The sequence below is a fragment of the Falco naumanni genome, chromosome 4 (genome assembly GCF_017639655.2).
Source record: "Falco naumanni isolate bFalNau1 chromosome 4, bFalNau1.pat, whole genome shotgun sequence".
Classification (NCBI taxonomy): domain Eukaryota; kingdom Metazoa; phylum Chordata; class Aves; order Falconiformes; family Falconidae; genus Falco; species Falco naumanni.
This window is the reverse complement of record NC_054057.1, coordinates 81962587-81990465: the sequence shown is the minus strand read 5'-3', so window position 1 is coordinate 81990465 and position 27879 is coordinate 81962587. Positions and strand designations below refer to the sequence as shown.

Genomic DNA, 27879 nt, shown 5'->3' with positions numbered 1-27879 from the left:
TTTTGCAAGTAAATTGATCTCCTCCTCCAAATTCTCTCATCTTTCTGTTAGCATCAATACTGCCTATGACCTTTTATCAACCACTGAATGACATCTGTCTGCATCCATTACCCTATTCTAGAGCACCATCATACTTTATCCTGTCCAGCCCCAATAACTTTGTTTCTTGCAAATAATCAAATGTAGTTTGAGTGGGAATTAACTGTATTCTGTGCCTGCAGAAAACCTTGGATAGAGTGTATTGTATGTTTAGGTTTTTTAGTTGCTAGTAATTCTGAGAATGAAAAATTATTTTTAGTAAGAAAAATGCAAAGTTCAGCCTTTTCTTTTGCAGGAATAACACTTGTACCCATTCAAACTCTTCTGCTAAAAACCTTTTATTTTTCTTAAATGTGTATATTGCAAAACTCTTGGGGGATAACATAAAAATTTTACAGAATTGGACCACAATGTTGTATAGTTAAAGATGATTCATCATAGGATCTCAGGCTCTATCCAAATGCGGTTAAAAAAATCGCAAAGCATCAATCACTTTTACTTTAGTAGTTGAGTCTGGCAGTCCTCTGCCAGACAGTTGTATGGTGGAAGTAAAATGCATTCTTTTATTCTAGCCAATTAGTGATTCGATTTGTTGTGCAACATACATGGTGGAAACATTATACAGAGTACTTATTTTGGCTGAATTGAGCTTTCACCTTACCCCAAATCTTCTGCAGTTACCTCAAAATCATGCTAGATAATGTTGTAGCCCTTTCAAGGGTCTGTAAGTTTGAAATCAGAATATAACTAAGGCCAGGCTTAGTAATACGTGAAATCCAGTCTCTCTTTAGCTCAGATGTTGTTTTGCAGTGGGATCAGAGCAAATTTGAGCCAGCTGGTTCAGCAAAGATCAGTCCTTAGTCTCTATGTGTTCTTTTCCAAAACGTATTACCAGCTCAGGAATTCATGCTTAAACTTCAGCAGCCTGCTCATTTCTCTTCTTTTACTGAATGGAAGGGTTTTTTGAAAAGCAGGACGAAGTCTTAGAAAGATACGAATATTACCAGTACGGAAGTAAAATATTCTTCTTTGAATTTTCCGGTATATCCTTTTAGTTAATTTTGACAGCATGCCTATAAAAATATATGCTCTATTTCTTCTGGAACATACTGTTCAAAACTAGGTGAAGCTTGGAAGAAGTAAGTGTTCAGCAAAGATGTTGCTGGTATAGGGGGGAAAAAGTCTGAGCAGGGAAATTTTTTGTTCTTAAAAGTATTCTTCTTCAAATTATTAATAATTTTAAAATTATTACTTTTAATCTTAACCAAAGCTGCTGGTTTTTTGCTCATGTCAGACTATTTTAGAATGCCTTCTAGGGACTGCTTCTGTTCCTTCCCCTATTCCATATGGGGTGTTTGCTCTTATACTCTAGCTGGATGCAAGTAGATTTTTCTCTAGGACTACACATTCATTGTCCTGAATTTTAATGTAAGCTTCGAGTAATGTTATCAAGAATGTTTTAACAAAACACTTCTGTATTCATAAAGTATATTCATAACTACTTGAATTATTATTTTGCATATTCCGACCTCTTCTCTCCTGTTTACCTTTGTTTTCTCCTATTCAGATACAAAGTTTTTTCATTGTACATAGAGATTTCTTTATGACAATATAACCAGCCATCCAGAAAATACTGTTTTTTCCCACAGCAGTAGCTATGGACAGGGAAGAGACCAGAGTGCATTCATTTGCTTCTGTCTGCTGTCTGTGAGATGCTACACCCAGGAGTACTCACAGACTTACACGTAGTAGTTCATTCTTTACACAATGTACTCGTTCCCAAATCCTAGATCTGACAGTAGGCCCCTACAGGTTTTATTTCTCTGAGACACTTGGTTGTGGTTCTGCTTTAGCTGCTTGCTGAGAGGACCACGAAGCATCCTTCTCCCACGTGGAACCCTCAGGGTCCTTACAGATGTATTACTGTGATTCACTCACCATTAGACCAGTTTCCAGGTCCCAGCCAGTGTTAACGAGAGCCAACATTTACTGACTGGGTTGAAACAACACAATATTTATTCTTTCATCCTCAAATATAAAATATAAGGAAGCAGTGAATAAAGTAAAATCTCCGGTGCATAATTCCCATGCTAGAAAATAACCTACTGAACTGTGGCGCAGCTGAAACTATATTTTGTCTAAATTGGGATAAAGAGCTTGCATCTTCTGACATACTCTTTCCTTCAGTCTGTTAGCTTTTTCCATTGATGTATGGCTTTTCCAACTCGTATCTTCAGACTTCTTTCTGCAGGACTGATCTTCAGTCCATGTTGTTTTATCTTCCTCTTTTCAGGTGCAAAACAAAACCTCTGATGCCAGCTGAGAAATCCTTTCACAAGTATGAAATTGGCTTTTGTTCTCAAAGAGATGATTCTTATCTACGTATTTCCTTTCTGACCAGGTTCTATAATGGTCTGTTTATATGTAGTGTTCTTTAATTATCCATCTGTTCATGCTGGCAGCAGAACAAAATTGAACAGGAAAACAGGCTGACATAATGCAATGCAGACATCTTACCAGTTGATTTTTAAGTCTTGCAGAAATTTTGGTCCTTACAGTCATAGTGAGACTACATATTGCCCCTTATTTGCATGTGATACAGTCGTGGTCCATAAATTTCAGGACTTGGATGTCTAAGACAGGTTCCATATATCTAGATACTTGTTCTATACACTATATTATTATTGAAAAAATGTTCTTCATTCTTCCATTTATGCACTTGGCTGTTCTTTTGCAGAAGATGGGCCTCTTGATCAATTGGTGCTTATTTTTCTCTGCCTTAAACAGCCCATGCTGATTAGCACCAGCACTCCATGCAAATCTGGACCCTGCCAGAAAGACTTTCCAAAGCATGTAACTGAAAAAAAAAATCTATCAGTTCTGTTTGCACCAGGGTGTCATGCAAAAGCCCATATTTAAGCATCAAAGTGGCTTTTCTCAGAACCCTTCAGGGCACTTGAGCCTTCCTTATCACATCACTGGATTTTTATAACATTGCAATCTAAGTCTAAGTCTTTATCCAATATCTAGTACAATTTTGTGCCTTCCCTGTTATTTCTGTTCTTTCCACCTCTGAGAGAGGAAAAGCTGAAACCTAAGCCAAAGTATTAGGATGGCTACTGGCCAAATTTAGTTACAGTAACAATGTGTTCAAAGCCAGCATTTAAAACTTCGCACCTACTTCTTAGCCTGAATTGGCTGCTGATTTTGCAGGGCTACCTATACCACAGCTGTTTTAATCTCTGATTCAGGTTTTTCCCCCATTTTGCACCACTTATGAATTATCATCTAATATATAATGCTCCTATCTAGTTTCCAGCAGAGCCCTGATTTCAGTTTGAAATTGGGGCACTGCTTTTGTTTGTTTTTTTAAAAACATGCCTCAGTTCCACTGTTCTGGGATGGCTTTTTTTTTGTTAGTGTATTACTGAATGTGACTCTTCCAAGGCATGCAACTTCATAGTTCTGAATGAACTCATCAAGAATGGCTTAAATCAATAATTGCTGTAAGTCTTAATGCAAAGTTGACTCTCAGTACATTAACAAAAAGCTTTCATTCTTGCACAAAGTTTTAATTAGCCATCTTGTTGATCTTTCCAGTTCAATGTGTCACAAAACACCCAAAGCTTTCCTTTATGGACCAGCATTTCCATTAACTTGAATTTTTTTTTCCTGGCACAAGAATTCAAACAAAAACCTTAAGGCTTCCAAAAAAAGTACAAGAGGAAAATGGAAAAAGGGAAGAAATACTCAGTTTCTGTGTGTGTATATATATAAAAATAAACAAGTGTTACAGTAGGCTTATAGTATCACGTACTATTTAGGATTATGATGGATTCTTAAGCCATACTTCATTGCTGCTGCTACTGGAATTTACCAATGTTATAAAAATAAGTAGTTTGTAGGGGAGGAAGTCAAAAGAGGAAGTACACCTGAGAAAATGCTTTGGCTGCAGATTTTTACCTTTGTTCAAAATTGCTTTCTGCTATGTTTGTGTTTGCATCTTTGCCAGGGCATCGATAATATTACTAAAGCACAGTTCTATGGTAACAGTACTTTTCTTTCTGCTTGGCTTTGAAGTAACACTTGCAGAAAATAAGCAATGTAAAAAAAGCCAACCAAACAAAAAGCCCCCCTCAACTTCAGACCCTACATGTTTTGTTATAGATCACTGCAAATACTAGAACTAAATATCTTTTTTTTTTCCCCAGTATTGCTAGCAGTAAGATAGTCCAAGTTTGGGTTCTAAAGAAGGAACAGTTGCCCTTTTTTTGAAGAAGTGAGTAACCAAAACAAAACCCACAAACAAACAAAAAAGTGGATTGAGAGTTCTTCAGAACAGCAGGTATTACTGAGATCTGCTTTCATGGGTCATAGTTGTTACTGGTATTTCAAGGTGATGGTTGGCAGTGTTTTTCCTTCGGCAGTTCTGTATGACTTTAAGTATTTCATCCTTGGATGGTTTATGTAAAAAAAGTATAAATACCAAACTAGCACAGCTCTCGCAGAACAACACTATTTCTGCAATATTCATCACAAGCTCATTCTTTGGAGTTCCAATGCTCTTCTGTAATTTGAATGTTGTTCTGAAGAGAATCATAAGGTTATAAAATAGGTGGGATATAAATATTGTTATGCTTATAGTGTACACAGCAGGGTAAGTACGAATATGCTGTTGTAAGGCTGGAGCTTCAGCAGGTGCTGCTTTAGCAAAGAGAACAGTAAAACAGAGTATCTGAAGAAATGATGGGATTCCAAATCCAAAGGTGAATTTAATGATCTCATATTCAGGCCATGCAAATAATGGATCTAACTGGCAGTCTGTTTCCAAGTGATAGTTATCCGTGCCAACCAGTACTGCCTCAGTCAGTGACAAACAGAAGGCATATGTAAGTACAAATCCAACACACAATATGGGTCTTTGGGTTGCTTTGCTGAGAGCAGTCCTTGATGGAAATCTCTTGAGTAATAGTACGAGAAGTATCAAAATCAAAACATACCGAGAACTGAAATAACTGAAGTTGAAAAAAAATGATAGTATGTTACATGTAAGGTGGGTTGCTTTTAAATAGTCAGGTCTAGTAATGACAGTAAATGACAAAAAAATCATTATAATATTACTGATGGTGAAGTGCAGAAGAAGTAAGTCTAAGTTTTCTATGACTTTGTACTGCAAATATTTCTTTATGAAAATGATCAAAATACATATGCCAGCTATTAATCCTGTTGGTACAAAAAAGGCAATGTAACAGTGCATAAGTCTTGATATGATGTTTTGAGAAGCAATGAAGGCTTCAATTTCCTCTGGGGAGATGAAAGCCAAGTTCTTGCTTGGGTAGCTGATCCATGTCATGTTGTGAGAAGACATCCTTCCTTTGACACTCTGCTTATTTCCTTTTCAGTGGAGTTTGAAGCTGAAATGGGAAAGGCAGGTGAAGCAGGTTATAAAGTACAGTTTTTAATGTCTCTAATTTGTGCATTAAATGTTATGTGCAGTCAGGAGCATGAACCATTTGTTCAGAATAAATGTAGTAATTTTTTTGATGGATTTGATGTTCCTATGTTAATTTCAAGGTAACTGGCATATTTTTAGCCACAGAAATCGGCTTGCTTTTTTTTTTCCTCCCTTGGCTCCTGCTTTCACCGCTGCCCCCTTTCTCTCACTTGATGCAGGCAAGACTTAAACTGCAGCACAGCCTTGCAGCCAACAGCTAAGATTCATCTCACTCATGTTGCCTGCAGAATAAATGGGAGAGCTGGCCGCTTGGTGGATGAAGGAGGAGTTGGTTCTGTGGTTAGGTGGAGCCCCTTTTCCTCACCATCTTGCCAGAAAAGGGTAAGGCAATATGCAGGGCAACTGCAGCGTGTGGGCTGCAGCTACAGCCACAAAATAGCTTCACTGTATTGTGCCAAGGGTGGGAATTTTGTATAATTTGAACCCAGCGGACAGTCTCAAGGCTCACACTGCATACTGAAGGAAAATGCAAAGATAATCACAATATGAGGCAAAAGTCACATTCCTTTTTGTTTTAGTTTTGCTTCTTTTCTGTTATGAAAAAAAGCCTTTCATAACTGCAGTCTGTACTGAGGAGCCCATATAAAATTAATGTGAATGTTTAAGAACTGTTGTGAACAAAACTGCTTTCATACTAAAACATCTTTATACATTAATAATACTGTCACTTTTAGATGTAGCTGTTGCGTAAAACTGGAAAAAATAATGCTCTTCTGCATGCTCGAATTTGAGAAAATGATTACCAGGGCATTATAGGCCTATTGACAAAGTTTTAGCAAGGAACATTTTTTACAGCTGAGTTATAAATTCCTGAAAATAGAGAATTTTAAGGGTAATATGGATAGGCTGTTAGCTGTAATGACTATGATAAGTTGATATAATAATTTTGCTACCATCTAAATGCTTGAAGGATCCTTTTTTAAGCCAAAAGGCTTTGTAGGAGAATATAAGAAGAGCTCATGAAAACCTAAGTGTAATAGATATGGATATATAAATTTTACAGAACACGTAAAAGCATAATTAACTCAATTTCTAAAAGAAAATTTGTGTACCTTGTACTGATTGATGCAGAAAATAACACATTCTTAGTTACAAAGGATACATTTCTTTAAACATAAGATAATGAACCCGCTATTGCTAATGAATTTTGAATGTCTGATTTAAGCATGGTACTCAGTACTGAAAAAAAATTAAACATGAAGGCACTTTTACAGTGTAGAATGTTTTCAGGGGAAAAAAAGTCCATTATTGACAAGGATTTCAGTTTTGTGGTAGTTTGATGTTTTTATTTTGTTCCATTGCACACAAAGCTGGTCTGTACAAGTGATGTACATACAGTACAGCAGGTAAAGACAGAGCAGTGAAGCTCTCCTTATAGAAGTTTCTATACAGTTATATTAGTAACAAGAGTGATATACTTAGTTGTAAATAATGCATTTTCCATAAAGGGATTCTAGTGATATTAACTCTTAAAGTGAAAGTAACTTTAAATGGGTAGAAGTTCATAAAGATGCATTAATGTTTTTAAGCGGTATTCATTATAGATAAGTCAGTGTCTTAATACTGTTTGACAGTTCATTTATGGTTGTTACCTCTGACTCTACTTCATATTTCTGATATTTCTAATCTCTCCTAAAAATTGGAATTCTAATACTGGTTTTAATTAGAAAAGTTGACTTATCAAAGTGGCTTTGATTAAGTGTGTATATAATCTTGTATAATTATAATTTCATTTATATAAACCCGTGGAGTTATGTTCTGATTCGGCAGTGTTCTTTGCCCCCTTTTAAAGACAGAGTTTCTTCCTTTCTAGCAAAGGTTATTTTTGGAGAGATTCCACTACAAGGACTGATGCACCCAGGGAAGGGTTTTTTTTGTGTTGCAGGTACCCTCACAGGAGGGGAAAAGTTGTCTGGTCGGACACTGGCTGTGTTCTAACCTCTAAGCTGGAGTACACAATGTAGGAAGGCATTGATGGACAAAACTGGCAGTAGCATCTGAAGCAAGTTGAGTCAATGTAATTTTGAATCTTAAAAATAGATGGTTAGATATGAACAAGTATTTGCAAATAAGATTCAAGTTAACACTGTAGACATTTTTCCCCCTTAATTGATTCCTAGAAGTTTTTACTCTGCTTTAATAAAAAATAAGATCACAGTGATAATGTCAGACTATTTTCTTGCTTGGTTTTGGTGTCTCACTAAGTATTTGAAAGAAAGCAAATGGTGATTTTGAGTTCAGATTGTGATAGGAAAGTCTCATGTGCAGGTGGCTGCAGAAGCATTAGGCATATTTATTTACCTTCTCTGCAACATGGTCATACCTAGATACATATTTCTGACTTATGACCTTATCCTACTACTCTTATTTGCAGTATTTTGTCTCTTCATAACTATTTTAGTGAAATTTGAGGATATATACCATTTTACAAGATACATTGCTCATCACCTCATGAAGTTGCTGCATTAGGGTTTTCTAGCTGAGATTATAAATTGGACCCTGTCAGAAAAGTGACTCCTTTGCAGCCTCTGCAGCTGACTGATTGAATATAGTCACAGATGGCATAACCTCTCTATACATTTTGTTTACATTAGAATGGATAGCTTTAGAGAGCCTTATGACTGTAAGGTGCCCATCTATCATATAAAGCAACTCTTAGAAATTGTAAGCCTTTATAGTTTTAAAACATTCCCAAAGCATTCATTCCTTATACTAAAGTAAATGTATGCTTAGAATAATAATGGGGTGAAGGAGCTCACAATTTTTGCTGTAGTAAGATGAACATATTTGCAAATGTTTATAGACTTTTGGTAATATGAATTTAATTTAAAATAAAAAGATATGTTCCATTGGAGCAGCAGAGCATTGGAGGATGGTTCATTTTTCACATCTTTTATTTCAGAATCTCCATGCAGCCAACCACATTTTTTTGTCAAAGTACTTTGAGTTTCCATCATTAAAAAAATAAGGAATTTATGATGTCATTTCCCTCTGCTGTGAGAAAATCTGGTATTCCCTCAGTTCTTGTCTGGTTTCTGGGTTTACTGCAGGGGCATACATTTTGTTTTAAAATGCATGTAATGTTTATGCTCTATTTGGTGGGGGCCCCCAAGTCCTTTACTCTTTTAATGGAATCTGTCAGCTTAGAGTGGAAACACCTCTAGACCTGAATAATTTTTTTTTCTCACAAAATATTATGATGTAAGCTGACTTTGTCATTTCTATTTATGCACTACTAACTGAGAGTAATATTGTGTCAAAGCTCACATATATTGAAACTATGGTAGAAGCCAGGCCTATTCCTGTTTCCCCTTAGGTTAATTAATAAGGAAAATTTGTAATATGCTACTTGCATTGTCTTTCCTTGTATTGTTATGCTCCAGTATTTTGTCCCTTCTTTACTTCTCCCCCACACTTTGTTTTAATTGGCCATCATTTGCATGTTTTGAATCATTCCTTAACTTCATGTGGCCTCACTTTTTTCTTTCTTTCTTTTTTTTTTTTTTTCTTCTTTCTGGCCTTGTTTCCCCGCTATGATTGACTCTGAGGTCTGTGTCAGCAGTTAAAGCAAGTAAGTTAGACTTTTATTTCTGAAGCACAGCAAAATGTTATCCTTCACTTCCAGCAGGCAGACCTAAGCAAATGATCATAGTGTTCAGAAGGCAGTTTAAAAATAGCAAGTTGTGAAAAGACTACTTCTGAGTATTGAGAAGACCTAGTCTCTAAGATTTCATTGTTTTTGGTGGTCCCCTGTCACCACTTAGATGGTTAACTCTTGCAAATGGAGAGCTTGGTTTCAAGGAAATGTTTGTTTATTTGAAGTCTAGAAAGAAGAGCTTCTAAAATGGGGAGTTTCTCCTTGGCAGTCAGAACTCTTCCTCTCTAAAAGGTTTAGCAGGGCAGTCTTTCTGCACTCTCTCACCAGTCTTTAGAAGGAAAATATTCTTTCATCCAGTCATAAAGTAATACACATAATATTCCTTGTGAAATTCTGCTCTTGGTGGGCACATCCTGCACTAACCCATGAAAATACCACACATAATTTGGGGGGGTGAATTTGTCCTTTCTGTCTGTACTACATCTGCCAAATTAAAAGGTGGGGTCAGTCTGCAGTATATGAAAGACTGAAATGTCAAATACTATATTAATCTTTCTTGTAATGTCAAAATTCCTACACTTGGGCAACTATTTGAGGTTGTAAAGATTTAAGTAATTTAAGATTTAAGAAATACTACTCTTAGCTTCTGAAAAACTATCAGTTTCTGAGAAACCGAAACCATTTACTTTTCCAGAATGTAAATTAATCGGCAGTAACTGAACATAATCTTCAAGCAGCATTGCTGACATGTTTCCTGTCCTGTACAATTCCTGCTGTGTTGTTAGGATTATTCAACAATATCTGTCCTTTAAAAGACTACTTTTAGGCAACGGTTGGAGAGTCTTGTCCAGACCGCTGAACAGTATTTCATCATCTAGCTATCATCAGTTTAATGGGAGTTAAGTACTTACTGAAAAACAGTCTTCACATTTTCTCAGTTTAATGCTTAGCTTTATTATAAATTTCAGGTTTATTATAAATTTTAGCTTTCTGAGTGTTTCCCAGATACAGTATTTTACTTTAGTTCAAATCATGTTAAAGAAGAGAAAACTAAAACCTTAAACTTTAGCTTCACAGTTTGAGCCTCTTGTGATGAATAAAACATTGCATATTCAAAGTAATGTAAAGCACTTACCCTTTCAAGAAAATGCTCCACAGATACAACGGGCTGAGACTTTCACTGTGAATAGTCAGATGAAATATAATTATAGTTTGGAGCATATAGCCCTTTTTATTTATGTAGAAAGTAGAGTGTATGTATTACAATAACTTCTTTAGCTGCTGTACATCACGATGAAAAATCCAGACGCTTGCTGACTACAAAAACATACAGTTCTCAAAAGGAAACAGGAACTTGGTTTAAGTCATTCACACCATACACGTTGCATGTTTAGCAAACCTATGGTTTCATCATGTGACTAAAGTTCAAATTATCCTCTGCACTGAGATATTTTAGAACAGAAAAGTAGTGTTTGTCCCTGCCATTTCTAAGTATCTGAGGCCATCCAGTGGATTTCTTTTTTCCTGTTTGTGAAGTAATCCTATGTGCATTGGCTAGCCTTTGCAATTACATTTTTTTTTCTAGTGTGCTGTTTTAAGTGCTAGAGGGCTGGAAAAGGAAAAGCCTACTGAATAAATGCCAAACAAGGCCCCTTGCTTAACAAGGCAAAAACTTGACACAAGTAGTGCGTGTCAAAAATATTAAGATTCCTCTTAAAAATCATGTATTTCTATTTTTCCATAGGTCCTGGCTCTTGGAATGCTCCCAGTATTGTACACATGCAATAACTTATTTTCCAGATGCTCTGCAATGACCATGAGGTGTTAAAAGACAAAATTGTGAGTTTGTAGTATGTTTTGGGTCTGGCACAGCATCAGTCTTAGTGACTATGTTGAATAGTGTTCTTAAAACCTCAGATACAAATGAGAAGGAAAGGGTTGGCTCATTATTAGGTTGTTTTTGGTGGTTGTTTTTTTTTTTTTTTTTAGTGCATGCAGCCTTTCTGTCTGGAATGCATTGGTAGCATACCAGCACATGGGGAAGAACATTTTTATTGTAATCTTTTAGTAATCTGTGGTGGCTTTCATAGGCTGAGAAGATTAATTTGTGACCAGTGTTTAATCAGTGCTCTCCGTTTTCATGGCATCTTACTTGTTGCATTTAATGTATTTAACAATCATTATTGAAAAAACATCTGGAAAGAACCCGAACACTTCAAAGAAATAGACAAACATGTATGAGTCTAGATTTCACAGTGGAGTTGTGGGTTACCTGGAGAAAATATTTCAGTGCTAGGCCTGCGTTTCTACCTGAAGGTTAGTACTATGGCTCCAAATAACTTTTTTAATCTAGACATGTGTATGGAGGGTCTTGGGTTGCAGCAGTGGCCCAGAGACATTTCAGCTTTCAGGTTGAACTTTCAGGTTGAAGGTTCATGTTCTTTGTAAAGTAGCGGTGCTACAGAACAACTCTTTAGTAGTTCAGTGGCTCTGTGAAATGTGGTTTCCAAACTTCCTGTACAGATTTCAGTTTCAATCATCTTAGCATAGTTTGTTTTTTGGACTGAGTAGATTGCTTTCCTTTTATTTACAGTAATTCTTCCAAACTGTTTGTGAGAAACTGGGATAAAGCTGGTAGTGTAGTGTAAATGTTTTGTATATAGCATTTGTTTTTGAGATGTACCCAAATCTGGGTTTATTTTGCTGGTATTAATTTCTTATAGTTAAGAATGGTAAAGAAAATACATTCATTCTAATTGTATGCAAGTCAGGTGTTTGGTGTTTTGTTTTTCCCCCAGTTGATTTTCCATGAAAGATGTAAATTTGAAGTGTCACCTTACTCTTTTTAGGACTTAGGACTGTGCAGAGAGCACACTAAACTGTGTAAGCATAGTCAAATGGTAGTTTTTGAAATTGCAGTAAAATTTCAGAAAGTATTTGGTCATCAACTAGTAGATACTAACTTGACTTTTTAGTTTCCAGAATGCACGAGGCAATACTAAACAGTTATGGCATTGGTTTGTTGCTTACTTTCCACTGACGTAGTCTGATTAGGCACATGATAAAAAACCATGGCTCTGCTGGTGGGCAGGGAGGGAGTAGAGTTATTTCTTGTCTGAGAGCCACCAGCAAACGGCTGGGTTTTGTACTTCTTTTGAAGTTGCATTAGGTGGACATACACAAGGATATCTGGCTGTGTCCTTTGTGATTATTACTAAAAAAAAAAAAAAAGGCAAATCAGTGGCTGCACCAAACGTTTAAGGAATATTCAAACCATTCTTTACAAAGGTTTAAATTATTCTGAGTTAATTAGCAGTCAGTGAGCAAGGAGTAACTCAAGTGAAGATAAGTTCTAACACAGCGGTGTTAAGACTCACTTCCTGTTATTCAGTAACTGCTTTTCTGACAATGCAATGTGTAGTAAAGGAGAGCACCAAGGGAACTTATCCTCTAATGAGGAAAATTATATGAATATAATCAGAAAAGCAAAAGGAGAAAAGCAATTTCTTATGCCTCCCATCTTTAAAAAGAAAAAATAATCTAAGAGAAAGCTTCCATCTTCAAAATCATGTTCACATTTACAAACTTTGTCATACTAGGATGGAAACCTGTATTAAGCTTCATTATTCAGTAGTATTTTTATCATACTCTGAATCAGGAGCAAGTAGCACATTACAATTTCAGAATGTGTACATAGATTCAGAGAATCACATCAGAAAGTACACCTATTTTACAGGTAGAGAAACTTAGCTACTGAGTAATGTATTCTTCTAAGTTGATGGAATAAATCGAAAGCCAGGGGAGAAAAAAAGGTTAGAAAATTGAGGTTTCCCAGTTCTGTATTCTTTATTCTGTTTAGACCATACTGATTCCCACCTTGATAGCTGCAATTCTGCCTCATCTACGGAAACAGACAAAAGTTAGGCTTAACAGCTGTATGGTGTGGTTTTGGCAGCAGCTCGCTGTGCTGTTATTGTCACAGTTAATGCATTACTAAAAGGAAAGCAAGATATTGTGTGACCAGCTGTGTCTTTCCTTAAACAATAAAACAGGTTAATTTGCTTAAGTGATTATAGGATACTAGTCATATGAAAACAGTGGCCAACAGACTCATGTTTAGTTGTATAAATGTTATAAAACTGCAAAACATGGTGATTAAGTGACTGTTTGAGATGATGCATAATTTCACTGTTTTTATTAGTGATTTATGTTTCTATGAGCACGTTAGCAAGAAAAGGAGGGCTAAGGAGAATCTCCATCTTTTATTGGATGCAGGGGGATACATAGTGACAAAGGATGAGGAAAAGGTTGAGGTACTTAGTATCTTTTTTGCCTCAGTATTTAATAGTAAGACCAGCTGTTCTCCAGGTACCCAGCCCCCTGAGCTGCAAGACAGGGGCAGGGAGCAGGATAAAGTCCCCATAATCCAAGGGGAAATGGTCAGTGACCTGCTACGCCACTTAGATACACACAAGTCTTGGGATCCACCCAAGGGTGCTGCGGGAGCTGGCGGAGGAGCTTGCCCAGCCACTCCATCATTTACCAGCAGCCCTGGCTACCTCAAACCCTGGGCTCAGCTGTGGCCCCTCACTGCCAGGGGGACGTGGACGGGCTGGAGCGTGTCTGGAGCCGGGCAGGGGCTGGGGCACAAGCCCTGTGGGGAGCGGCTGGGGGAGCTGGGGGGGGTCAGCCTGGAGAGCAGGGGGCTGGGGGGGGACCTGATCGCTCCCTCCAGCTGCCTGACAGGGGCTGTGGGCGGGGGGGTCGGTCTCTGCGCCCAGGGAACAAGCGACAGGGCAAGAGCAAATGGCCTCGGGCTGTGCCAGGGGAGGTTTAGGTTGGAAATTGAGAAAAATGTTTTCACTGAAAGGGCTGTCAAGCATTGGCGCAGGCTGCCCATGGAAGTGGTGGAGTCACTGTCCCTGGAGGATTTAAAAGATGTGCAGGTGTGGCACTTAGAGACACAGTATAGTGCTGGGCTTGGCAGTGTTAAAGGTTGGACTTGATGATCTTGAAGGTCTTTTCCAACCTGAATAATTCTATGATTCTGTGATTTCTTAGTGATTAGTATGTATTAGTAGTATACATGCTCTCAGTAGAAATGGTTTATATATGATAATGATGTTCCGGATAGGGTGGAGGCAAGAAAGGTAGAAGTTGCAGAAGTTAAATAGCTGTGAGATGCTGTGACAATTTTTAAAGATTGGCTGATAACACATACAGTTCCACTAGCCACCTACAGTGTGCTGTGGTGGGCAAAACTCTTGGTTACGCTTTATTGTTCCTATGGCAAAATAAATATATCCAGTACTGAGTGACATGTTATTTTAAAGAAGGCAGATGTTGGCCACTTTTTTTGACCAAAACCAATAATTTCTCTGAACTGACCCATATTACTGACATGTTTAGCAGAGTACAGAACCCTGACAGCAGGTTTAGTTTGAAGTGAAGCCTGTTTCTCTCATACACATGTATGCCAGATGAGAGAAACTTCTCTGTGTTCTCTGACAAACACTGTTTGATACTTCTGGCTTGTGAGATGCTGAACCCATGGAGACTTCAGTCTTTTTACTCTCTGGCTTGAAGCAGATCTATCCAGTAAAGTATTATGGAGATAGTGATTCTTTTTTCCTCACCTTCCTTCTGAATCGCTGTGACTAGCTGGTAGCAAGACTCACAACACTCATTTGAGCAGTAGAGCTCTTGTTTGCTTGGTGCGGCATCAAATAGCCACAGTCATCAAGGGCAGACACCAAAGGCTGCAGTGAGCTTGCAGTTAGGCTAAGAATTGGACTAGTCTGTTCTAGGGTAGTGCTTATTGTTAGGGAGCTAATCCTGCGTGAGAAGCCTGAAGTCTGTTTTTAGATTATGCTGTTGTCTTCTGCTCTTGATTAAAATCTTTCTTGCCTTTTTGATTTAATGTTATTATGAAAACTGTCCCTGTGTAGTATGATATGATTGGTTTTGAATATTAAATGGCTGTTATTGCTCATTCCCCAGTGTATTATGATGAAAAGCAATTGCTGTGTTACTGGAATTTCAAAACATAGTCTACATTTTTTCTTAAAGATATTTCTCATAAATTACCATGTATTTCCATCTTAATTTTTTCTCTAGTGTTATTATGTAACAACCCCCACCACCACAACCTTGAGTGTGGGATATTAGCCACAGTTAGTCCAAGATTGCTTTGTCTCTATTCAAGGGCTGAAATTATATATTGGAAGCTTTTATTGGTGGCTTTTTAGCACCTTAAGGCCACTTGTATTAATGCAATAACTAATTTCATAAGAGCATCTATTCTAAGGCTTCTGTTACATTGATGCACAGTACCCAGTCACTCCATAAAACTGTTCTTGTGAAAGACTTTGCTTTTAATTTTCTGTATATTTAGTCTTTTTCTACTTGACAGCAAGGAATTTGTCTCCTTGATTAAAACACCGTGGAACATTAGGCCTTTGAATTAAAGGAGAAAAAAAACCCAACAACAAACCAACCAAAACTCAAAAGCATGGAACCTGTACATATAACCAAGAATTGCTAGCTTGAAGAAAGTTAAAGGAATTTTAAAACTTGCATGGCTTTATTGCATTCCCTGCATGTGTGATTTTGGGAATTTTTTGAGTGTGTTGTGGGGTTTTTTATTGCTATTAAATGGAATTCAGATGCATATGCTCATTTGTAAGGTACATGGAGCTATGTGAATTTGTAAAATTTTATAGTCTTACTGCCTCTGCTTGGATAGGGTTAAAAATGCACAATTTGGAGATGTGTACACATAAGCATTGATATTAATAATTACCTATGCCTCAGAGGCTGGTCATAAGTCAACATTTCTTCCTTTTATTCTAGAACAGCCATGCTCTGCGCTGCCTTCACATCTTGCTTGCTCGTGATTCATTATTAGTGAATTAGTGAATATTTTTATATTGGCTTATTTGGGCATTGTTTTTAATGTAAGTTGTTTCATAAACAGTACATTATTATTACTACTACTATACAGTAATGTTTCTATCAATCACAAAATAAATTCCTCAGTATGGGTAGATCACCTACGTAACTCAGGTATGAGAGCTCAAAAATTGCCTGTATTTCCAAATAATACTCTTCTTCTATTAAAGGGTGGAAGAAACTTTTTCTAATGGCAAGTTTTATAGGAGAGCTGGTCTCTGCATAGCACTGCAGGTGCTAAAATAATTATTTAATTGCACATAGGTTGACCTGAAAAATTTCAGAAACTTCTGTATTATGGGATCTGTCATTGTGAACTAGTAAAACCGTAACTAAATTAGAAAGAATTACAGTGCTCTGGAGCTGAATGGGAATGGCACTTCCTTTGATCTTTGAGCATCTTGTCAACCACAATGACTAGTACCAGATGTTTCTTATATTGCTTTATGAAACATATGCTTTTTAAATAAATATTTTTCTTGTGAATAATCAGACCTAATAGCCTGGCTAAATGTCCTTCTGTTAGGTTCAAAACCAAAATTAACCATTGTTGAGATCTGTTTCTTGCAACAGAATTTTCTCTTAAATGCCTCATCTTCACGGCAGCAGTTTGAAATAGAAGTTTTGCTTAATTTGGCTGCTTCTTACAAATACTTGCAGTAATACCCTTAGTGCCTGCAGACAGGACCAGCTAGTACAAATCTGTGTTTAACCAGAAACTGGGAATGTTTCAGGTTTTTTCCTAATGATTAACTTAAATCCTTTAATTAGTTTTACTGATCTTACGGCTTTTGGGAACTGCTAGAGTATTCTGCCAGTGACCACCAGATGGAGTTTCTGAAACAGCTTTGGTAACCTAATACCGGAATTAATTTCAAAATTATTTTCAAAAGTTTCGTAGATTAGTTAAGAAACACTTGTGGAAATTCTGCTAGCTTCAAGATAAATTTTAGCTTGAATTTGCGAATGTTGTTGCTAAAATTAAGCTTTTCAATTAATTTTGTAATTGGTAATTGTATTGAGTTTGCATGGCAAGATTTTGGTAGCAGGTGCTATAGGGTGCCTTCTGTGAGAAGCTGCTAGAACTTTCCCCTGTGTCCAACAGAGCCAATGCCAGGTGGCTCAGGGACGGACCTGCCGCTGTCCAAGGCTGAGCCCATCAGTGACAGTGGTGGTGCCTCTGGGATAATGCATTTAAGAAGGGGAAAACCACACAAAACTGTTCAATTGCAGCCAGAGAGGGGAGTTGAGAGTATGTGAGGGCAGCGCAGGAGGAGGCAGGGGGGCTCCAGGTGTGGGAGCAGGGATTCCCTGGCAGCCCGAGGGAAGCCCATGGAGAGGCAGGCTGTGCCCCCAGCCCGGGGAGGTTAATGGGGGGAGCAGATCCCCACCTGCAGCCCATGGAGGACCCCGTGCCAGAGCAGGTGGGTGCCCGAAGGAGGCTGTGACCCCTTGGGAAGCCCACGCTGGAGCAGCTCATGGAGAGAGGGGCCCAGGGTGGAGCAGGTTTGCTGGCCGGGCTTGTGACCCCACGGGGGCCCAGGCTGGAGCAGCCTGTTCCTGAAGGGCTGCACCCCACGGATGGGACCCAGGCTGGGGCAGGGGAAGGGTGTGAGGACCCTCCCCCTGAGGAGGAAGGAGCAGCAGAGACAAGGAGTGATGAGCTGACTGCAACCCCCATTCCCCGTTCCCCTGTACCACTGGCAGGGAGCAGGGAGAGAAAACAGGGTGAAGCTGAGCCTGGGAAGAAGGGAGGGATGGGAGGAAGGTGCTTTAATATTTGTTTGTATTTCTCTTTACCCTACTCTGATTTGATTGGCAATAAATTAAACTAATTTCCCTGAGTCGCTGTCTGTTTTGCCCATGACAGTAACTGGTCAGTGATCTTGCCCTGTCCTTACCTCAACCCATGAGCCTTTTGTTGTATTTTCTCTCAGCTGTTAAGCTGAGGAGGGGAGTGACAGAGTGGCTTTGGTGGGCACCTGGAGTCCAGCCAGGGTCAACCCACCACAGTAATGCACAGAACTTCTATCAATATCAGTGAGACTTGTGATAAAACCACTTTAATATAGGAGATTAATTCTTTGCTTTTGAAGGTTAACTTTATCCAGAGTTGAGCATTTTTTCTGCATTTTTATAGCAGAATTATTCTACTGTTAGGCAATATACTTGCAGGTACACTTCCTGCAAGATGTTTCCATGTCAATCTGTTTCTCTTTCTTCATTAGTCCTCTCTCCAGACATCTGAGTTGGGAGTATTTATTCTGCTGCTTATTTATCTTTTCCTATAATGCATCATCAAGTACTTTTAAACTAGATAGAATAGATTCTCTTTCTGGCAATAAATCTTGTTTGTTTTAAAAGAACTTCTGGTAGGAAGTATTTTTTTAAAAATGTATTTGTATATTCATAAATGGTCTGATAATCTAGTACTTAAAAAATATTTTACTGTCCTGAATTGCAATAATACAAGAATTCTGCCGGCTGTAGGCTGTGAATGATTTTGACCGTATTTGTGACTCCTAATTAGAAGTGGAGTATAAGGAAATAACATGGACTTCCAAGGCAGGGAAAGGACTTGGTGTGAAGAAAGTGGAATGACAGAGTAGATAATAAATCCTCTTCTCTCCTGATGGAAAAAGAATGTATTCAGCATATGTCAAAGTGTTTTGGTATATAATGGAAAGCTAAAGGAAATACAACAGAGGAATCATTTCACACTTCAAATCTGTTGCCATGGCAGTCTACACAGCTGGTTTTGTATGTTTACATTGCTTTCACTTGGAAAAGGTATTGCATGAGATAGCTAAGAAATACACAAGGTTTTGCTTACTAAGAAACTGCAAACCTTAATCTTGGAGCATATGTTTCAGCTTCATTGGTGTGTTGAGCACTTTGCCTCAGTTTCTGCAGCTGTACAAGTCAGTAGTTCTCAAAGTCCTCAGCTAACAGCAAAACTGAGAGCAGCACTTGGCCAGATTTTGCTTTTGTTTTCTGTTACCAGTGCTGTGCTGCTGCAGTACAGCTCATGAGAAGGGTTTCAGCTTTCATCTGTAATGAGCAGTGATAAATGGGGTTTTAGCTGTTTACATATCCTGAGCACAAAAATAATTTAACAGAGTCTTAGTTAAAAAAAAAAAAAGTTACTTCCCTTTTGAGTTTTCTGGTAATGGTGTATTTTTTTTGCAGCCTTGGAGCCTACTTTTCTATTATATGCTAGTTAAATGCATGCTTTCTGTGACTGCTGCAAAATGTGGTTGTCTTCAGTGAAATCTCTTTGTATTGACAGAAAAGGGCAGATTCTGATGCTATGTTGGCCTGGTTGCACTAGTATAAACTTACTGACCTGGTTGTACCTGATCAACTGTTTTTACTTAAATTTATGTAGAAGGTCAATCTTTGCAAGCCTGTAGGCCTGTTAATTTGCTGCTTAGTAACTGGCTTGGTTCTCATTTAAGATCCTTCAAGTCTCTGTTGTATAAAAGTGGTTTTAGTAATCTTGATGAGAAACAGCCTTTTTATGTATGATGGTTGTATCTTAAAGCTCTGATGAAGGAAGCATCAGAAAATCATGACTACTTAGAGATGCTGGTTTTCCAATTACAGTAACAGACAGTACTCTTTAAACCATTGTATGGAAGTAAGGGGATCTTGTCAAAGCTTGGTATTTGACTAAATGATATTGCAACTTCCAACAGTTGCTGTTTTCATTTATTTCTGAGACTTAACACTTAAAAGTGCCTGTGACTAAGTTTTTTCCTTTAAGAAATTCACCAGTAACCATTTAAAATAGTTTGCTTTTACTTACTGTCTTCCTGCACTTTACAAAGAATTTACAGGGAACAGATTAATAACTTTTGAAGTATAGCCAGGAAAATGTCTTCATGTATGTGGGGTAAAGTCATGGATACCTGGTGAGTGATCTTTTGGTTATATGCAGTGGTTACTGCAATAAATATATTATGAAGCATGCTATATTCTTAAAGCTTGACTTTGGGATGCCAAAGGTACAGGTTATTATGCTATGTTGCTCTGCTATCCAAGAGAACTTCTGCAGGAAGCTGATTTCTGAGGTCTCATTTGTGGCAGCACAAAGGAGAGGAAGTGAGAAGGCAATGGCCAATGCATGCATTAATCACCAGCCTTGTACTTCTGTGGTGCAATGTTACTCTATATTCTATTAGTTGCAGGTTTCCTTATGCTGAAAAAACCTGAGGGGTGTGTGTGCCTTTTTGCTTTCATTCTCAGCTAACTTCCCACTAATGAATAATGAGATTTTAATGATGTTGAAATTATGGCCTGGAAAATCTGGTAACTTAACATGTCTGATTTGACATCCAAATCATGCAATTTGTTGTGTTGCTTCACTGAATCAAAACATAAGTTTAATCTTGTCTACAATGTTTTCATCAAGGCCAAAAAAAAAAAATCACACATCTCACTGACCAGATATACTTTTAACACCATTTATTGAGAATGTATTATGAGTCAATAGTTCCTTTCTGAAGCTTTGTGGATAGTCCATTTCTGTATATTTCCATTTCACATAATATTGGAGGCCACATCTCTTCATTTTAACAGAACCAGAAATTTTCCAGGGGTTGATCACTTTCTTTAATTAATGGAAATTATGTCTTCAGAGACCAACTCAGTTTGATTCTCAAATGGGTACTTTTGAAACTAGGACCTCTACTAGGTTAGTCAAGAACATGTCTTGAGCTAGCTATATTAATGATTCAAGCAGAAGCAGAGCACAACATTGTTGTTAGTTCATTGATTTGACTTAGGCAGTTTAGCAAGAGGGCTCTAAGCCATAGAACAATTCAAATATTAAGTTTAATTTTGTGAGAAAATAACACTGTTAATAATGGCACTTAACTAGTGCTTACTTTCTAGTATACAGTATATACATACAGCAACATACAGTACACCTTACTATTCAGAGGTTTACATTTATATGACACTTTAAGAAATAATTTAATAAATTCTTTGCAAATTCTTTTTACATCAGTAGGCTGATTTTTATCTTGCATATATACAGTATTTTATTCTTATTTATTTGAATGAAAAATAGATAAGCCTCTATTTACAGTCATCAGAATCCTTCAGGTATGTGAAATGCAAAGGCTCCATTCTTGAGAACTTCGTATCTTAAAGATTTGTCCATTAAAATTCTTCTATATTATGATACCATGTATTTCCTTAAGTATTTTACTGCACTTGCTTATCAACTGTTCTTTATATAAATATTGCAAAGTTCTTGCTGTTTGGGATACTGCTTTTCAACAGATACCATATGATGGCGCTGTAATTAAGTTCAGAATTTCCTTAAAAGAATAGCAGTCAGGCAGCTCCATGGCAGTTTCTTTGAGGCAATTGATATACCAAGTTAACTCCTAAAAACAGTTGAGTGGGTATCAGTAATTTTCATTAAATTATGGAAGTTGTTTGTCTATATTATTGCTATCAAATCTAGTATATTATCAAGAATACACACAAACATACCTAACTCTGCTGCAATAAAGATTAGGAAAAAATAATTGAGACTTCAAGGGTAAATTATATAAAAACTTATTCTTTATCTCTTAAATAGCAGCTTCCATTTTATGACATGAATCCATTTGTAATGTCAGATCATTGAATAAGATATTGGTCATCGTGAAGGAGTCACTTTAATGAAGTAAATGGAAGTTGTGAATGGTACCAAGTATACGAGACCAAACATAGATGGAAACTGAGCAGCAAAATGAAAATTAACTAGTGCAGAGAAGTGAGAAAGAAGAAGAAAATTAAGAGCCATGATCTGAGATGGGGTATTTAACATGGAGAGAAAGGAACAGAAACAAATGTGATGGTCCTCTTAGAGACAGAAAGTAAGACTTCTTAGGATAAGGGGGAAATAGAAGTAGGGGAAGCAACATTTAAGTGCAGTTCTAACTTCATGTTGCCTGCTCAGCCACACCATTCTGGCACTGTCCCAGTTCTGGAAGCCTCTATTCACACCAGATAAGCCAGTTCCTGCCTGCTGGAATTTTTCCTGCATAATGAGACAGAATTTCTTTAACAGATTTTACATGAGAGATGTAATGTGGTGTGCATTAGGAAATTGAAGTTTCCTCAGATGGGAAGAAAAGCAGCCTATTTGCTTGACAGTTGTAAGAAAAGATTTCTTAAGCGCTTCTGTGTGGAAGTAAGCTTGAATGCTGAAGATGTGTAGAAATTCATAGAAAACCTCTCAAGGGGGGGAAAACCAATCAAAGCAGCCAGTATCATGTCAGCATTGAGGCACTATAAATTAGTGCGTGAACTGGACACAATGATAAGAAGGCAGGCTTCATTCCTTAACATGGTTTTCATCAACAGGCTGAAACTATGAAGTAAATTGATGTAGTTGTGCTGGATAGTTTTTGTGTGGAGAAAACGCCATAGAAATAGATTAATTACTGTAAGGGGTTTAAAGGTTAAAAAAATTCAATAAAATATGAAATGCTATTTTAAAAAGTTACAATTAATGGAGAGGCTTCCACCAGGATGTTGGTAACTTGAGAGGCTTGTCTATGAAGAAGATAAGCAAAGATGGCTATGAGAAGAAATTTGAGTAACATTGAAGAGAAGGAAAAATAACTCAAAAGGCTGTTCCTCACCTGCTTTCCACTTAGAACTTAAACCTGTCTCTATGCTGACAAATTAGGACCAATTACCAGATGAGATTGTGCTATAAGCAATGGAAAAGGTTCAGTTCTGCTTTTGCTCCATGTTTTTTCTGTACCAGAGGCTTGAAAAGCCGCATTTTTTGAATAGTCATGTGGAATCTGAGTTGTGTTGTGACAGACCAAGCAACAAAATGATTCTGCTTTGTTGCAGAGTGAGGGACAAAAGTGTCTTGCTGCCCCAAAACTTATCTGGGAGAGTATCAGTTTAACTTCTACCCACCTCTGTCATCAATAATACAACAGCAGCATAGGAACAGGTAGTTCTTGGGTCAAGTTTTTGTAGCTTACTGTTGTGGGTAACTTGCTTCCTGCAGCATGTCTGTTTCTTACATATTTCATATACTCAGTAAAATTTGGCAACATGGATTGGATTTCTTCATCCCCACTGTGAAATACAGAAACTATACTTTTACTGCGTTTTCTAGAATCATGCTGGGAGGCACTCCATTTCTGAGAGGTCAGCAAAAAGCTGATGCTGACTGGAATTCCTTTATATTACTCCCATTTAAAAAAATCTGTGTGTGTTGAGGGGATTTGTATGGTTTCCAAACCTCCAGTGATGCCCTAGATTAGAGATTTATTTGTTGCAAACGTATCCCTTGAAAATACAAAATGTTAATCATAAACATATTTATTTTTAAGATAATTACTCTTGTTACATGAACATATGTGGACCATAACACTTAGCCAGACAATCTTTACTAGTTAAATTTTGGTTTAACTTTGTAAACCACTGTGTCCTTCATTTTAATATCTGGAACAAACGTATCTCAGTTCCCTTAGAATTGGTTAATAAGTATTTCTGAATTCTTGAAATGTTTTAGGATGCAAACAAAGCACTGTAAAACTAAACCACATTTTTGTTAATTGTTATATCTAGAAAAAGATCCATTTACCATAAATGTTAAAACTTAGGTTAGTTTGTGTGCAAAAAATTCTGAAAATGGTATATTAAGCTTCTTTTAAAGGGGATTCAATGACAGAGAAAGAAATTAAATAACTTATCATTAACATTTACTATTTGGACAAGTATAATTGGATAATATGATCTTTAGTAAAGATCATTGTATCATCTTCATTGAAAAATGCTATTTACTTCATTAAGGATAGCACTATTACTTCTTTGTACAGAGAATAAGGTAATACCTTTTTCTATACAAGATACAAGGTGCTGTGTCTTCAGTCAAGACTTCAATAAACTGCTTAGTGATTTCTTCAGACAGGAGTATTAGTTACGAGACAGAGTTTATGCATTGTAACCAAATCAGTGCACTGGAAGTATTAGATGTCACAGGTATTACAGCACATAGACCAGAGTCTCCCAAGATTTCAGCAAACAATTAACTATTTGAAAACTAAGACTGTTTCATTTAATTGTAATGGAAAGCTCCTTCTAGCCTCTTGGTTGGGACTCTCACAGTAACGATTCTGAGTGCCAACACAACAGTATCACAGTCCCAATACTGGTATGCTAAGTACTGCAGTAACAGAGCACCAGAGGGTTTCTTCACACCTACGTCATGACTTGCTGTACTACTGTGCGTTCGTGAGAACACCCTTGATTCCCACAGTGTATCTTTTTAAGCAAACGTCGTAATTTGTTGGGAAAGTTTTTGTTAATGTACCTGTAGAGCAGAGGCATTACAAAGCTGCTTGAGAAAGCCAAGAATTTTGCTAAAATCTTGGTAAAATGCAATATTCGACTGTAATTGTCATCTGCAATTCTTCCTTGTGCATTAGTAAATGTGCTTACCAAAAGAGTAACATAATAGGGTGTCCATAATGTGAACTGTGTACAGACTGTGGCAATCAAAAGCCTGTGCACTGATGGATCTAATCGTCCAGTGTCTTGATCCAGTGGTGTAGCCTCTTTGCGTATTCGCAAGATTAGTACAAGTGCATACAGTACAGCAATAGCTGGTACCACATACCCAATAAAGACCATAATGGCATCTGCTGCTTCTTTGTTCTGCATCTTGGAACATTCAATTATTTTAGTGGATACGTGATTGCAGACGTAGAACAGGAGAGATGAAAAACTTGTAAGCATGGCACCACCCCATATGAATCCACAAACATGTTTGGTGTTGTACACACTTGACATGTAAGTTCTAGGTAGCGCACGTTCAATGTAGTAGTCCAGACTGAGTAATGTAGTAGAGTACATGGTAACTAAAGATGAGACATTGAATAAAATAAGTAAGGTAATATAAACTTCATTGTTAGAATTCCAGATGGCCCATTTTGTGTTGGCAAGACCTAGAAGGTACATCGGTGCCAGAGCATTGATGATGAGACCAGCAATGGCAATGTTGACAAAGTAAACATCTGGCATAGTCATAGTAGCTTTGTTGTAGAGATTCACTAGGACCAGCAAGCCATTGTAACAAAGGCCAATTGGGAAACATATGATGAGGTAGAGTAGGGAGAAGACTGAAAGCACAAGGTGGAAGTCATGGCAGAGATGCTGGTCCTCACTGTTCTCAGTACTGTTGTTTAAGGCTTCGCAGCGCCACATAGTGATTTTAGCTTTTGTGTCTTCTTTGCTGATTACCAGCTTTTCTGTAGAGAGAGAAAGTATTGTTGAAATACTACATTACATTTCACTTAATGTAATATGAAGAAAACATTTTAAGGATAGAGATTATATGTGTCATGTAATGGATCAATTTAAGGTCAGTGACTGAAATGCCTTTTGATCTTGTTAGTTTAGAAGAAAGTAATTTGTGATTCAGAATTTCGAGACTACTAAATGTTCTGAAGTTCTAATTTAAATGAAATTACTGGCAAATGAGTTGATACAGGACACAACAGAAGTAAATAATAAACTGTATCTTTACAGTAAGTACTGATGTAATATGAAGATTACTACCTTTTTTACATTATTAAACAGTACCTTTTATGTAGTTAATAATATATCAGAGTAGCTGCTGAAGAATTGAGGGATATAAGCCGAAGCACAAATCTTAGCAATAAGATGGAGAATAGAGTTCTCTAACATGTTAAATAAGCTTTCTCTTGAAAAGGTAGTTTGTTAGGTGGCATGTCCAAGGCAGTATGGTAGATGTATAACTGGATCACTGATAAAATTCACAATGACTAGAAGAAACTGGGAAATGAGATGAAGGAATTTTTTTATAGGTCAGGTTGTATTCAGACTTCCAACCTATAAGCTTTTAGTTCTGAAAAAACAATGGACCTCTGTAGTCTAGGGAACTTAATATCAGGGCAGGCTGGTTTTCCAAAAAGGCAAGAATTAGCTATCATTTCCTCTCAAAATAGCTTGAATGCTTTAAAAAGTATCCTAGTATCAATAGTCATTGTCCAGCTAGCTTTGCTTTATCATGAATAAAGAGACATTTTAACTGAAATCAGTGAATTTCAAAGCAATCATGAAAAGTTGCTTTCCAAAATCCAGAAATAAGAAATAATCTCTAAAGTCCAACTCAAAACATCCACAGCCATAAAATCATGGTGGTTATTCCTGCCAGCCCATTTCTAGGGGAGAGCACAGAATTTATGCAGCAGGTGAATTCTATGTCACATGTACCCTGACACTGTCAGATATCAGCGTTTTGCATGCTTCCCTTTTAGCATGTATAGGAAAGTGCAAGTACACGTACCTGCACTCTTTCCAGAGGGAACAAGATTTAATCAAATGCACAATAAACACTGTGCAATTAAAATGAATGTTACTAGACAACATGCTATAGTCCATGAACCATATGGCTAAATTATACAGTATGGGTTTTATAAGCATATGGATATGTGGTTGCATTGCTCTAGTGCTAATCCTTTGACACTTCACCATAGTACAGAATTTGTTCCAGAATCATGTCAACTTCCATTTTTTTTTTATTTCCCATTGCAGTTGTTTTGTGTGCATTTTTTTCTAAATACCATAGCCTGTGCCAGAAATCAGACTAAAAATACAGTAATTTTAGCCGGGCAAACGAATTTTTGTTCCATGGTCATATGCTGGATTTCCTCAGAGGAGTGACTTCTGTGGCAGCAGCACAAGATGCAGTTCGGTTGTTTTCAAAGCTTTCACCTTCATAGAAAAACTTATTTTTCATTTGTACTCTTATGCAGTAATATAGCTAAAGAACTGATTTGAGAAAACAAAGTGTAGTATCTTTATGCTGTCTTTCAATCCTTATACTATTTTTGAGCACTAAAACCAACCCCGTTTACTTTCAGGAAGCATCTGTTAAGTTTTTAAGAAAGAAAAAGAAAAGCTGTTTTGCACAGTTGAAGGCAACCAAAGTTACATCTCATTGAACTGTTATGACTTGATTCAACCAAAGCAGCAGACTGGAACTAGATATTGCAAATATATGCATTACGGTGAGTGCAGGGGTGACTAAGCACAGGCATGGCTACAATCATGTAATTCCATTATGCAGGTTTATCCTTAAGCATGGAGCTTTGATTACTCCAGACTGAATTACATCAGCCACAGAATACTTGCCTGTATATTGCCTCAGAAGATCAACAATCTTTGCTGCCATGCTTTGTATTTTATAGAGCTGGGGGATGTCTGGTTTCACAAGTGTTTTTAGTAATTACCCCTTTTTTCTTTATGCCCTCTAACTGCAGTTAAATAATTCTACTTTAATGAAAGAAATGGTAGGCAATTCATTATGTTAAATAGTAATCTTATGATTACAAAACTTACCTCCAAAATGAGCAAAAATAAAATCCGCAATAAAAATATTTTCTGAAGAAATGTTGTTGACTTCTAAATTGCTAGATGAGGTATTTTTGCCACTAGTGTAGAAATCGCCCATCTTTAATTGTCACTTACCTGTGAAGGCACTGAACCTGTTTCCTGTGCAGTACAGGCCCAGCTCAGCATTTCTTACACAGCCGTGTCTTTTGTCATTTAAAGGCAGTTTTGTCTCCACAGACCACGTCTGGGTAAGTCCTTACGATGCTTTGGATGCAGCAGTTTTACTCCATCAATCTAAACCAACCCCTTCTCCAGTCAGAAGCAGTTTTGCAGTCCCAGGCTGGCTGTTGTGTAAGTGAGTGCTGCAGTCCTCTTGTTTACTGTGGCCTGA

General features: G+C 37.3%; 2 protein-coding genes across 6 annotated transcripts in view; both read right to left on the bottom strand.

Moving 5' to 3' along the window:
* Nucleotides 1-361: 361 nt before the first annotated feature.
* On the bottom strand, nucleotides 362-10886 carry LOC121086333. 2 transcript variants are annotated; one of them, XM_040589949.1, is made up of 3 exons: nucleotides 10288-10886; nucleotides 4526-5453; nucleotides 362-2896 (listed from the first exon to the last, which is right to left on the bottom strand). In XM_040589949.1, exons 2-3 carry the CDS (start codon nucleotides 5405-5407, stop codon nucleotides 2837-2839), a joined length of 942 nt encoding a protein of 313 aa, XP_040445883.1. In that variant the 5' UTR covers nucleotides 5408-5453; nucleotides 10288-10886; the 3' UTR covers nucleotides 362-2836. The 2 variants fall into 2 exon arrangements, with proteins under 2 accessions (XP_040445883.1, XP_040445882.1); XM_040589948.1 differs by having other exon boundaries at nucleotides 362-5453; nucleotides 10288-10884.
* A 9669-nt stretch (nucleotides 10887-20555) lies between these two features.
* GPR146 (G protein-coupled receptor 146) overlaps nucleotides 20556-27879 on the bottom strand; it is a 57106-nt gene continuing 49782 nt past the window's right edge. For all 4 annotated transcript variants that reach the window (XM_040589945.1, XM_040589946.1, XM_040589944.1 and 1 more), the window contains one exon: nucleotides 20556-25378. In XM_040589945.1, the coding sequence (XP_040445879.1) occupies nucleotides 24330-25334 (1005 nt within the window). In that variant the 5' untranslated portion in view covers nucleotides 25335-25378 and the 3' untranslated portion in view covers nucleotides 20556-24329. The remainder of the gene's footprint in view (nucleotides 25379-27879) is intronic.